The sequence below is a fragment of the Eublepharis macularius genome, chromosome 4 (assembly GCF_028583425.1).
Source record: "Eublepharis macularius isolate TG4126 chromosome 4, MPM_Emac_v1.0, whole genome shotgun sequence".
Classification (NCBI taxonomy): Eukaryota; Metazoa; Chordata; class Lepidosauria; order Squamata; family Eublepharidae; genus Eublepharis; species Eublepharis macularius.
The window spans coordinates 22,632,155-22,645,015 of record NC_072793.1 but is presented as its reverse complement, the minus strand read 5'-3'; the positions used below and the strand labels follow the sequence as shown (position 1 = coordinate 22,645,015).

General features: G+C 46.1%; 1 protein-coding gene across 1 annotated transcript; it reads right to left on the bottom strand.

Moving 5' to 3' along the window:
• Positions 1-3,272: 3,272 nt before the first annotated feature.
• GPR142 (G protein-coupled receptor 142) lies at positions 3,273-8,820 on the bottom strand. The gene is made up of 2 exons (XM_054976297.1): positions 8,694-8,820; positions 3,273-4,189 (listed from the first exon to the last, which is right to left on the bottom strand). The coding sequence occupies exons 1-2, from the start codon at positions 8,818-8,820 to the stop codon at positions 3,273-3,275; spliced, it is 1,044 nt and encodes a 347-aa protein (XP_054832272.1).
• Positions 8,821-12,861: the final 4,041 nt, after the last annotated feature.

The following is a 12,861-nucleotide window of genomic DNA, read 5'->3' as shown; positions in this document are numbered from 1 at the left end:
TCAGAGAGAGAGAGAAAAACCCACCCAAAGGCAAATATTATGGGAGCCAGAGCAAAGGGTGGGATGTGATGAGAGGCAGTATTTTCAAAAGTGTGGAATGGATTGTCCCGGCTCAGGCATTTATTGGGTATGTTTAGTGCTCTCTCAAAACGATTTTGCCAGTTCTCCTGAGCTCTGGCTGGTGCCTATTGTCCTGTATTCCCCCCATGTTCTACTGATGCTTCTGTCCAGGGCTTTTTTTCTGGGAAAAGAGGTGGTGGAACTCAGTGGGTTGCCCTTAGAGAAAATGGTCTCATGGCCGGTGGCCCTGCCCCCTGATCTCCAGACAGAGGGGAGTGTAGATTGCCCTCTGCGCCACTCCAGCAGCGTGGAGGGCAATCTACACTCCTCTCTGTCTGGAGATCAGGGGGCGGGGCCACCGGCCATGTGACCATTTTCAAGAGGTTCCGGAACTTCGTTCCACCGCGTTCCCGCTGAAAAAAAGCCCTGCTTCTGTCATTCAGCTTCTTCCCTTTCTACTATGGGCATCTGCGGAGTCCCAGCCCAAACTCCCAAATTTACCATTTTAATGTGTTTCTTTTATTTTACACTGAACTCTTCTTTCTGCCCGAAGAAGACTCTGGTGTCATTTCAAAACTTACTTACCTCTGTGTTAACATCAAAAGCACTTCTGTGGCAAAACACATTTTCCCAGCACTCAGACTTGGTTCTTTTGTCCCTGGGAAAATATCTTTAGCTCTTAGCGCATCAAATGAGAGTGCTGTATAGAATACAAGTGAATACCAAGACCCCTATTGGAAAGTGTCTGTCCTTTGTTTGGTCCTAAGCAATAACTCTCCGTATCATGATTTTTAAAAGTCTATTATTTTTGAACTTGTGGCTGACTGTTTTCTTGTTGCAGTGCTAAAATGCAAGAGTACCCATGTAGCCCTTTAAAAACTAACAGCGCAATCCTATGCAGTTACTCCAGGCAAAGCTCATTGACATCAATGGGTTTACTCCAGTCTAATTTGGCACAGGATTATGCCATAAATTAATGATAAACACAAAAACGGCCACCATCTTCCTCTCTGCAGCAAGGACTTGCCACGTCATGGGCCTTTGGCTTTAAGATATTTTAAAATGCAGTTCTTGATGATGATGTGACACCTCCTTTTCCAGTGCTGCAGTGCTTATAGCTCCCCTGCTTAAGAATGTCCCCCACTGCAAAATTGCAGAAAGGCTATACCCATTTATCATATAGGATATTGTGCTAACAACAACAACAACAACAACAACATTCTATTTATGTACTGCCCTTCAGAACAACTTAATGCCCACTCAGAGCAGTTTACAAAGTATGTTATTGTTATCCTCATGACAACCACCCTGTGAGGTGGGTGGGGCTGTGAGAGCTCTGAGAGAGCTGTGATTGACCCAAGGTCTCCCAGCTGGTTTCAAGCAGAGGAGTGAGGAATCACTCGGCTCTCCAGATTAGAGTCCCACCGCTCTTAACCACTACACCAAAGTGCTGTTGGTGAGTGCTCATGAAAAAGAATGGCAGTTTCTCTAGCGATCTGGGAAGACTTAAACCATGTCTCCTGTTCTGATCCTTTTCTCAGCACACACATTTCATAACCCGAATGATGCCAGTCGCTCCCTCTCTCTCGGTCTTCAAAAGGGCCCAGTCCTTTTCCTCACAGACATTGACACACACATCTACAACATCCCATTCTGTCATGAATAGGGCATTTTTTCAGCTGGAACGCGGTGGAATGGAGTTCCGGAACCTCTTGAAACTGGACACGTGGCTGGTGGCCCCGCCCCTGATCTCCAGACAGAGGGGAGTTTAGATTGCCCTCTGCGCTGGTCATGAATGTTTATATAAGGTGCCTTGAGAGATAATATATATTAAGAAACACAAAGCCAGAGATATTTGATCACAAACTGGATGTTTATTGTGAACTTGAGTTGTGGAAGCCAAAAGTATTGCTCTTTCACTATGCATGAAGAGTTGCCATCAGTCCAGAGAGGATCCTTTTATTATGCCTTGCCTGTTCCCAGGGACACCACCACGGTGTGAGTCTGCCAGTGTCTGATGTATGGCACGACTTCCACATCAGTATGTTTGCCTGATCACGTGAGGTTAGCAAGAAGAGGACAAACAAGAGCTAACAAGAAGTTTGACTTTTTTCCAGCAGGAAACATGCCATTATTTATTTTATTACCCCATTCATCCAAGAAGAATAGGACAGCAAACGTGACAATTTTATTTTATCCTCACAACATCCCTTTGAGGTAGGTTAGGCTGTGATTAGTCCAAGGGTGAGTTTCATGGCTGAGCAATGGTTTAAACAAGAGTTTTATTTACATCTCCATGCAGCCATTTGCTGAGCTTGAAAATGACTCACCTGTTTACTCCTACTGTGTGGGAAGCCAGTCTTCGGTAACCTCTAGCTGCGTGGTAAACGGGGTGTTTGCTTACATGTTCCCTACTTCCCTGGATTTTGAATGATTATGGAAGCAGGACAACACGGACTCCCTGTGTGATCAGAGGATGCAGAGGACCAATTCTCTGTGTCTAGTTTAGATCAAGATGGGTAGCCATGTTAGTCTGTCTGCAGCAGCAGAAAAGAGCAAGAATCCTGTAGCACCTATAAGACTAGCAAAATTTGTAATAGGGTACGAACTTTCGTGAACTACAGCTCACTTCTTCAGATACAGCTAGAATGAGAATCCATCTGTTGTTATATTTTGGAGAGTGGAGTGATTACAGAGGCCGAATGATAATAGCCGCTTCCTGTCTCATTACCAATGCTGATTTCTCCACACCCTCTACCCCTCTGCATATCCCACCCTATTCAATCACACCTGCCGTTGTCATTCACTGGCTATTATCATTTGGCTTCTGTGATCACTCCACTCTCCAAGATATAAGGATAGATGGACTCTCATTCTAGCTGTATCTGAAGAAGTGAGCTGTGTTTCACGAAAGCTCATACACTACCATAAATTTCGCTAGTTTTATAGGTGTTACTGGACTCTTGCTCTTTTCATTTGGTGGAGTGTTATAGATGACTGGCTTCCTATGTACATACATGCCCAGTGTGTTAATTTTTGTGCTTTGTAAATGGCCATTTTTATTCACCCCCAATATTTCTTCTGTATCTTTGCACTCATAATGCAACAGTTGTACAAATATGCATACATTCATAGATATGCATGCCCACCAGAAGTCCAATGACTCTAATGACTCCAGTTCATGACCATACTAATATGCCAAACCTATACGTTCAAGGGATCCAGTGACCTGTTGCACTGTGGGATCTTTCAGCTCTAGGACGATAATCTTCCTTCAGGGAAGTACCATGCAATACTCTCAGTGGTTTCAGGGCTGGGTCAGAGGGACCGTTCTTCCTTGGTGATGGGGTACATGGGAGTCTACAGGAAATCAACACCTCCCAGACAGTGCGCCGGAAGGTCTTGCTGACAAAGCTGTAGAGGAAGAAGTTGAGGGAAGTGTTGAGCATGGCGACCATGTTGGCTACATCAATGGCTAGGTGTACTCGCCAGTCTTGACTGAACGAAGCCACATAGAGGTGGTAGATCATAAGTATTGTCCGTGGAGCCCAAAGAACAATGAAAACAGTGGTAATGGCCAACAGGATTGCTGTCGTTTTGCTGAGGCGCCGATTCGGCCTACCTGAGTGCTTGAGCTTGTAGATGATCACGGAATTTGTCACCAGGAAGATGCCACAAGGAATGAAGTAGATGATGAAGCAGTGAAGCCACTTGAGGACCTTGTCCATGGTGGTGGGTGCCTCATGCCAAACATCTAGCCACCAGTAGAAGGGGATTCCTGTGGCCAATGATACAGCAAACACAACACCTATTATCTTCTGGGTGCGCTCAGGGTAGGAGACAGCCCTGTAATGCAGTGGGCGGCAAATTGCCACGTAACGGTCTATAGTCAGCAGTACCGTCACCCAGATGGAGGCGTGATTGGCTGTGAACTGCAGCACGTTGATGGTGTGGACAAAGGCTCCTTGAACATCACGGGTCAAGATGGCAGCCTGCACGATAAAGCCCACAAAGACAATGAAGACCTGAGTTAGGATGTCGGAAGCTGTGAGAGCCAGAAGGTACCAGTAGGAGGACTTCTGTGTGCGAGTAGCCAGGCGGGATAGTGCAATGGCAGTCAAAGTGTTAACTGGAACAAGGAAGAGAGGAGAGTGAGGCGACGAAGAGTCAGTGAGGATGAGATGTACTAGCAGAGAGGCCACATCAGACATAAGACCTAAATAATATTTTCCTTCTGCAAATCGGGTTCGGTCAAAGCTGAGTTTAGTTCTTGGTTTCATACTTGGAAAAAGAAATGAAAGGTGGAGACAGAGCTGGGGATTCTAAACAGTATGATAATGACAAAGGCACCATAGAAAAAGTTGAAAAAACGGATCATATTTATTAAGTATCTGACTGATGTGTGTGTTTGTATGAGAGGGTGTATAAGTGGGTGTACAAGCTACTACAACAGGGGCCTGGCATATGACAAAGGCCTTCTTGCCCTTCCTTCTGGAAGCACGCAAGGAGCTGTGTCAATGCCTCGAATAAGGGCTTTCAGTCTGTCTCTGTGGGGTTCTGGTGGTCTCCATGAATTGCCATGGTGGCGATAGCATGAGAGTAAGGTTGCCAGCTCCCAGTTGGGAAATTCCTGGAGATCAAAGGGGTGAAACCTGGAGAAACCTGGAGAAAGAGGGGTTTGGGAAGGGAGAGGACCTTGGCATGGCATAATTCCATAGAGTCCACCTCCCAAAGTAGCCATTTTCTCCAGGTGAACTGATCTCTGTGGCCTGGAGACCAGTTGTAATTCCGGGGGATCTCCAGCTACTACCTGGAGACTGGCAACCCTACATGAGAGCAAGGAAAAAGATCACCGAGAGTGCTCTCTGCACCCCTCCATAGAGTAGCCTACCTGAGAAGCGAGTCCCTTTCTGTCTCCTTCATTCCAACCCATTTTTATCCCACACTTTCTCCAAGAAATTCATGTTTCCATCCATTTTATCCTTTCAACAATCCTATGCGGTAGGTTGGATCAAGGAAGGGAGACTGGCCCAGGGTCACTCAGTGATTTATATGTCAGATCTGGGGATTTGAACCCAGGTCTACTTTGCCATTCTAATTTCTACAGAAAACCTTGTATTGTCCTTATACTTCCTTCTGCACAGCCACCCTGTCTCTCAGTCCTGCTGATTCCTATATGCCCAGCATTTATGCCACATTGTACGAGCTTTTTAAAAAACCTTTGCAAGTATCTATCCCAGCAAGGCACACAATTATTGTTCTTGCTTTATACAAGGGGAACTGAGGCTGAGATGCATTAGAATATAATAACAACAGCAACGATAATAACTGCGCTTATATACCGCTCTTCTAGATAGATTAGTGCCTCACTCAGAGCGGTGAACGAGTTAGTGTTATTATTATCCCCACACTGCAGCTGGAGAGCGGGGGCTGAGAGGAGTGGCTGACCCAAGGCCACCTACAGAGCTCATTACAGTAGTGGGATTTGAACCAGTAGAGAGCTGATTCGCAGCTGAACCACTTCACCACCAGTGTATATAAGTACAGTTAATACAGAACAACCAATAACTCTTTATTTATATTCTTGAAATCACCAACTTCATTTCACCGGTAAGTACTGAATAGATGGGAAATTCTAGGTTCTTCGTCATCGTGGTGGACATGGCAACAGCTACTTGAACCAGGTCCACATAGGGTTGGCAGCCTCCAAGTGGTGGCTGGAGATCTCTCAGAATTACAACTGATCTCCAGCTGACAGAGATCAGTTCCCCAGAAGAAAATGGCTGCTATGGAGACAGGGCCAGCCCACCCATTGAGGCAGGTCTGGCCCCCCGCCTCGAGTGCTGAGGCGCTGAAGGGGGCACCAGGGGCAGGGGCATGCGCGGCGGAGCTGGCGTGCCTGGCTCACAGCTGCTGCAGCCTGCCAGCCCTCCCACCCCATGCCACCGCTGTCACCACCAACACCCCCCCCCCCCGGCTGGGCACAGCAGCCGCTGGCCAGGCGTGGCAGGCACCGCACTTGACTGGGAGCATGGGCAGCCTCCTCGCGCCGCCCCACCCGCCCACCGGCCAATGGGGCTGGCTTGCTGTGTGATGACATCATACGCAGTGATGTCATCACGCAGTCCGGGGGGCGCATGCATGCACTCTGTGCGCACATGTGTAGGTGCAGCAGCGGGTGCCAGAAACCCTGGCGCCGCCCCTGTATGGAGGGAGGACTTGTATGGCATTATACCCTGCTGAGGGCCCTCCCCTCCCAAACCCCACCCACTCCAAGCTCCACCCCCCAAATCTCCAGGGATTTCCCAACCTGGAGCAGGCAACTCTAGGCCCACAGTCAGGTATTTGGTCTATCAAGGGCAGTATTGTCTGGTGCGGCTGACAGCGGTTCTCCAGGGTCTCAGGCAGAGGTTTTTCCTATCATCTACGACTCAGTCCTTCTAACAGGAGATGCCAGGAACTGAAGTTGGGGGCTTTTGCATACAAAGCAGGTGCTCTGTCACTGGGCATTTGTGGTCAGGCAGCATGCATGCTCGGCTGTAGTCATTAGAGTTCCCTGATTCCTGTCTGACTCTGAACCTTCCCCCTGCCCTTGGTGCAGTGCTGATCCCTGTCCAAATCTCTTCCAAGAATCATCTGCTTATCCCAACCCTGCCGCACAAACTCATTATTGGTTTGTGTCTACCAAACTACCCTGCTACTGCTGCAGTTTCCTGCATCTGCCTGAGACCATGGCACCCTCTAGTGCTGGAAATGACATCTAGGCTGGCATTTGCTCTGCCTAACCTTTTCTTTCTCAAGTCAATCTTTTCTGTTTTTTTCCATTTGTCCCTCGATAATGTGTTAGAGTATGCATAGATCTCCCCATTTCTAATTGATGCAGAAGTTTCTCAGGAAAAGAGAGACAGATGTGATTGGTTATGTCTGGATAATAAGTGACATGTATTCAGGTTATGATTTATCCATTTATTTAGAAGGTCAGTGGTTTTGGCATCAACATTATATATTGTTGCTTTGAGCATCCTGATTTTGTACAACATAAGTTAAATACTACGAGACGCCTAAACCACGGTTCATTTTGGGTACAATTCTCCATGCTTTCTGTGGATCATCACATGACTATATTCTGGTTCCAGTTTCCAAAATATTAAGATAGTTCACTTGTGATGATTTTCTATTTCTCACTTACCAGCGTAATGTATGAATGCTGGTTACAGTTGGGTAGGTAAAGTAAAGGTAGTCCCCTGTGCAAGCACCGAGTCATTACTGACCCATGGGGGGCATGTTGCATCATGATGGTTTCCTGGCAGACTTTGTTACAGGGTGGTTTGCCATTGCCTTCCCCAGTCATCTGCACTTTACCCCCAGGAACCTGGGTACTCATTTTACCGACCTCGGAAGGCTAAGTCAACCTTGAGCCGGCTATCTGAACCCAGCTTCCGCCAGGATCGAACTCAGGTCATGAGCAGAGCTTGGACTGCAGTACTGCAGCTTACCACTCTGCGCCACGGGGCTCAATACATTTGGGTACATGACCACATAAAGCTGCCTTATACTAAATCAGACTCTTGGCCCATCCAGATCAGTATTATCTATTCAGACTGGCAGCAGCCTTTCACATCACCTACCTGGACCTTTCAACTGGAGACGTCGAGGATTAAAACTAGGACTTGCTGCATAGCAAGCAGATACTCTACCACTGAGCCACAGCCCCAAGTCAGATCTTTGGTGCACCTAGCTCAGCCTTATCGGCTGCACCTGGCAGTAGTTCTCTGGGGTCTCAGGCAGGGACTGGTCTTTAAAACCACCTGTTACCTATCCTTTCCTTGGAGATGCCAGAGATAAAACCCACAGGCGAAGCAGTTGCTGTACCTAACACGGAGTTGCAGTCCCTCCAAAGCAGATGATGTGCAGCTGTTTGAAAATTAAGCAAATCTTCTCATTTATAATCCCAGAGATAAATGAGTACCAAGCTGCAATTTACGAACAAGCTCTCACTTGAAAAATTCCTTGTCTAAACGGATGACTTTGTTTCCTTTCTCCTTTTTCGTTTTCCCCGTAGAAGTATGCACGCTGCAGCTCTCCTCTCAGTGTTTAATCCTTCTGAAGCAGACCGAGCTCTTCAAGGTGCTCATGCTTCTTATTTGGTTTGCTTGCAAATTCTTCAGGTGAGCCCTCTCACCGCTCCTATTTCCCATCTAACTCTTGTCTCCATCATCCTATGTCACCCTCCCGAATCCTTGCAGTTTACAATACTGATGATCTCTTGGCTCTTGCCAGGGCTTTTTTTCTGGGAAAAGAGGTGGCGGAACTCAGTGGGTTGCCCTCGGAGAAAATGGTCACATGGCCGGTGGCCCCGCCCCCTGATCTCCAGACAGAGGGGAGTTTAGCTTGCCCTCCGCTGAGCGGCGCAGAGGGCAAGCTAAACTCCCCTCTGTCTGGAGATCAGGGGGCGGGGCCACTGGCCATGTGACCATTTTCAAGAGGTTCCGGAACTCCGTTCCCCCACGTTCCCCCTGAAAAAAAGCTCTGGCTCTTGCTCTATTCTTCAGCCATGAGTTGTTCTCTCTTTGGATATCATCTATACCTCTCCCTGATAGCTTTACGGAAATGGCTTGTCAGCTTTTTCTTACCTGGCAGTCCCAGACCCAACAGGATGCAATAGTAGATGAGGGGGCCAATGCCAGCAACACAAGTTGATCTTGATCCGCCATCGTAGTCCTTGGTCTTGATTGTCAATGTCAGATCAGTTGTGTTCATCCTTTTTTAGAACCTGCCAGCTATTGGGGGTGGGTGGGAATTAAGAATACATTTCAGAACTAAACACTATCTAGAATAATACATTTCTCTTACAAATTCTTGAACATTAAAATTCTCCTTTCTTCTCTAAGGGGATAAAAATGCTATGAAAGGAGGGATCAATGTGGTAATTCCTGCAGCAGCGTCAGCTACCTGTTGACTCTATACCCTACAATAGCCCTGCAGAGAAGATTAGCATATCAAGCACCAATCCGTATGCAAAAGAACCTCCTCAGGATACAGTGAAGCCTCCCGCCATTAGCATTCCACACCCTGGGAAACGCTTACAGGATGACTCAGCTCAAACCCACCTTCCTGAGTAGATATGAATTACCTGCCTGAGTAGATATAAATTATCTTTTCCACACTGTGACACTGAGAGATCTCTGTCTTTTGGTGCTACACCTCTGAAGATGCCAGTCACAGCTGCTGGTGTAACGTCAGGAACTACAATGCCAAGACCACGGCAATACAGCCCAGAAAATCCACACCTATTGACCCATCATGTCTGCAAGCTTCTTCCTATTAGGACACCTACAGTGCTGCCCTAAGTACAGTTATGTTATTCTAAGCCCATTGATTTCGAAGGTGTAACTGTCTTCTGGACTGCACTGCTAGACAATTAAGGCTAATAGATAGAACTGTGACATACCAGATCATGGATAAGGAGCCACCAGTTGATTGTTAAAGCCTTGTAGGTAGTTTGCTAGGTTATGTGGACATAAGCAAGTAATATGTGCTACGGTGTAAGCAGCTACAAAAGTTCCTGTTCCAACCATGTGTGCAGACGACCCGATACAAAAGTCACCGAAGGCATCACTTAATAAAACCCCTGGGGGTAGGAACTAGGTAGATGATATTTGAGAATGGAAGGATAGGATCAAGTGACATATATATGTGTGTTTTGAGATATGCTCATCTTGAATAAGAGATCACTGATTCAGTAAGAGAGATTATGCCTGCACAGTCACTTTTATAATGAAACCAGATTACTTGTTTCACTTTTTCCTAATAAGCTAGAATTTTCCATCCATCTGTCATCTTGCCCGCAGGGAAATGGGTACCGTGACACTTATGCCTCTGGTTTACTGCACGGCTTGTGTCTCAGCATCTGTCTGTAGAGAACATCGCACTCAGTCCACTTCCTTTGCTAGACAAACAGACAGATATTCACAGTCTCCCAATAGATAGATCCCGGGAGAATCTTACCTTGATGATTCTTCTGCAGGAATGGCTGTCCTATATTCAGCCGCACCGTCCTTGCTGATTCTCTGTGATCATATGGCTCAACAGTGCATATCCTCTTCTCCTGCACAACAAATTTGTAACACTGAAAGCCAGCCGTGAGCAGGGATGGGGGGGGGGGAGAGAGAAGCAAAAGAGGGTGGCTGAGCTAGAGAAGTTCAATAGAAGGAGGAGCAGCAGGTAAGTGTTTGATGCAGACAGATGTGGTGTGGGGGGGAAGGGGGAGAGAGCGAGATTGTGCTGAGCATTCAGCACGTATGAAGGACGGGTCGTGGGACATCGTTTTCAGTCGTACACCCAAGATTCTGTTAAATGCTCTAACACACATACATATATATGGAAGCAGAGCATTAGAAAACGCTGATTCAACCATAAATTGGAATAAATGCATGGCATCTAGTTTTCCTTTGGAAAAAACAATTTGGGGAGGGAGATGCGGACCATAGAAGTAGGAACTCTTTCTCCACCTACCATTTTTCGATTCCAAACTAGTTCCCAAGTTGCTCCCTCTGTAGGATTCCGTACACATTTGCTTCTTTAAAGTATCCCCTTTCCCTGCTGCAGCTGTTTCCAATCCACTCCAAAGCAGCTTTTCCCTCATGAAAGCAGCTAGCAGACGGCGGTAGCTGCATCTGTCTGTAATGTGTAGTTCCACTCTAAAATGCAAGAAATGTAATAAACTACCCGAATGCAGAATTAAGTAGGGTATCCTGTATCCAGTGTTGGGAAAAAAGTGAATTTAGCAGTAGGAAATGCAAAATAGAAAGCATACGCGCATCAAAAGACTGATTGCAAAATAAATATGCAGAACATTAATTACTCGGGTACACAGAAAGTGGCAAACATATAAATTAAGTCAAATTTAGCAAAGTTCTTAGTATCTTAAATATAAAGGGAAAGGATTTTGAACTTTTTTCAAATCTATGTATGACCTGCAAAGTTGGATTATTTATTTCATTTCATTTATACCCCACCTTTCTCTCCAATGAGGACCAAAAGCAGCGTAGACTATTCTCCTTTCTTTCAGTTTTTCCTTACAACAAACCCTGCGAGGGAGGTTAGGCGGAGAGTGTATGACTGGCCCAAGATCACCCAGTGAGTTTCTGTGGCAGAGAGGGAAATTGAACCTGGGTTGCCCAGGTTAATAATTTCTTCTCAGAATTCACATAATGATTAAATTAACAATGACGGAAATTTATGCTGTTGAGGACTCATGACATAGCATACGACAAGTGCATCTTGTCCACAAAACCTTATGCTGAAATGAAATCCTTTACATCTTTAGGGTACCACTAAACTCCTGACTATTTACATGACACCATAAAAGGCTAACCGCATTCCAGACAACTCACTTCCTACCCTGGTACGCCTCCAGAGAGTGCTGCTGTGGAGAGAAGTCCAGAAGAGGCAGCTCATCCCTCCAAGAGCACATCATGGAGAGAAGCCCAGGCTCAGATCAGGAGTGGAGCAGGTAGCAATGCCAACTTCCTCCTTTCACCCAGCTGGGATCAGGCATGGAGGAGGGGGAGATTCCTGCCCCCCCTTCACCCAGCTGGGATCAGGAGCAGAGTAGGTGGCAATGCCCACCCCCCGTCTTCACCCAGCTGGGATCAGGAGTGGAGCAATGTCTGCCCACCCCCCAGCTTCACCTAACTGGGATCAGGTGCGGAGCAGGTGGCAATGCCCACCTCCCAGCTTCATCCAGCTGGGATCAGAAGTGGAACAACAACTAGGGCTCTTACGGGTAATGAACAAAGGCAAAGAAACAAAATGTCCCTGTAAACACTAGACACAATAATACAAATTTCTATTCAATTATTTACAATTAAAGTGCAAGTGTGCAGAATTAACTGCTGGCAAGAATTGAAATTAAGGTATGCCGGTGGCTAATGTTGAAATTGTTATTGTTTACAGAACACTTTATACACTGTTAATTCTGCACACTTGCACTTTAATTGTAAAAAATTGTGTTATTATATTGTATTATTGTGTCTAGTGTTTATGGGGATATTTTGTTTCTTTGGATTGGATCAGGAGCGGAGCAGGTGGCAATGCCCACTCCCCCTTCAATCTGATGGAATCAGGCATGGAGCAGGCAGTGATGCCTGCGCCCCCTTCACACAGACAGGATCAGACATGAAGCAGGCAGCAATGCCCGCCCCCCCTTCACCCAGATGGAATCAGAAAAAGAACAAGAAAAAAATGATTCAATATAGAGATCTGGCAATAGAAACCACCCGACTGTGGATGAAGGATACAACAGTAGTCCCCAATATCATCGGGGCACTGGGAACTATTTTGAAAAACTTCATAACTTATATGGAAAAACTGCAGGTTTCTGATATAACACCTACAGAACTGCAAAAGATGGCGTTTCTTGGAACAGCGTACATATTACACCGATATCTGGCTGATACTTAGGTTCTCTGGCGGAAACTTGATCCAGTAAGCCATGTTAGTCTGTAGTAGCAAAATAGTAAAAGAGTCCAGTAGCACCTTTAAAACTAACCAACTTTATTGTGCCATAAGCTTTTGAGAACCACAGCTCTCTTCTACAGATGCATCTGACAAAGACAACTGTGGTTCTTGAAAGCTTATGCTACAGTAAAGTTGGTTAGTCTTAAAGGTGCTACTGGACTCTTTACTATTTTGGTGGAAACTTGTATCAGCTCAGCACGGCCAATCAATGATAACATGTGATCTTTACTAAATTTCGATTGTGTTGTGTGAAATTCAAATAATGATAATGATAATGAT

Coding starts and splice junctions, on each gene's coding strand:
- GPR142 (XM_054976297.1), bottom strand. CDS start 8,820: ATGAACACAACTGATCTGACATTGACAATCAAGACCAAGGACTACGAT. Junction 4,190..8,693: donor GTTGGGTCTGGGACTGCCAG/GTAAGAAAAAGC, acceptor TCCTTGTTCCAG/TTAACACTTTGACTGCCATT.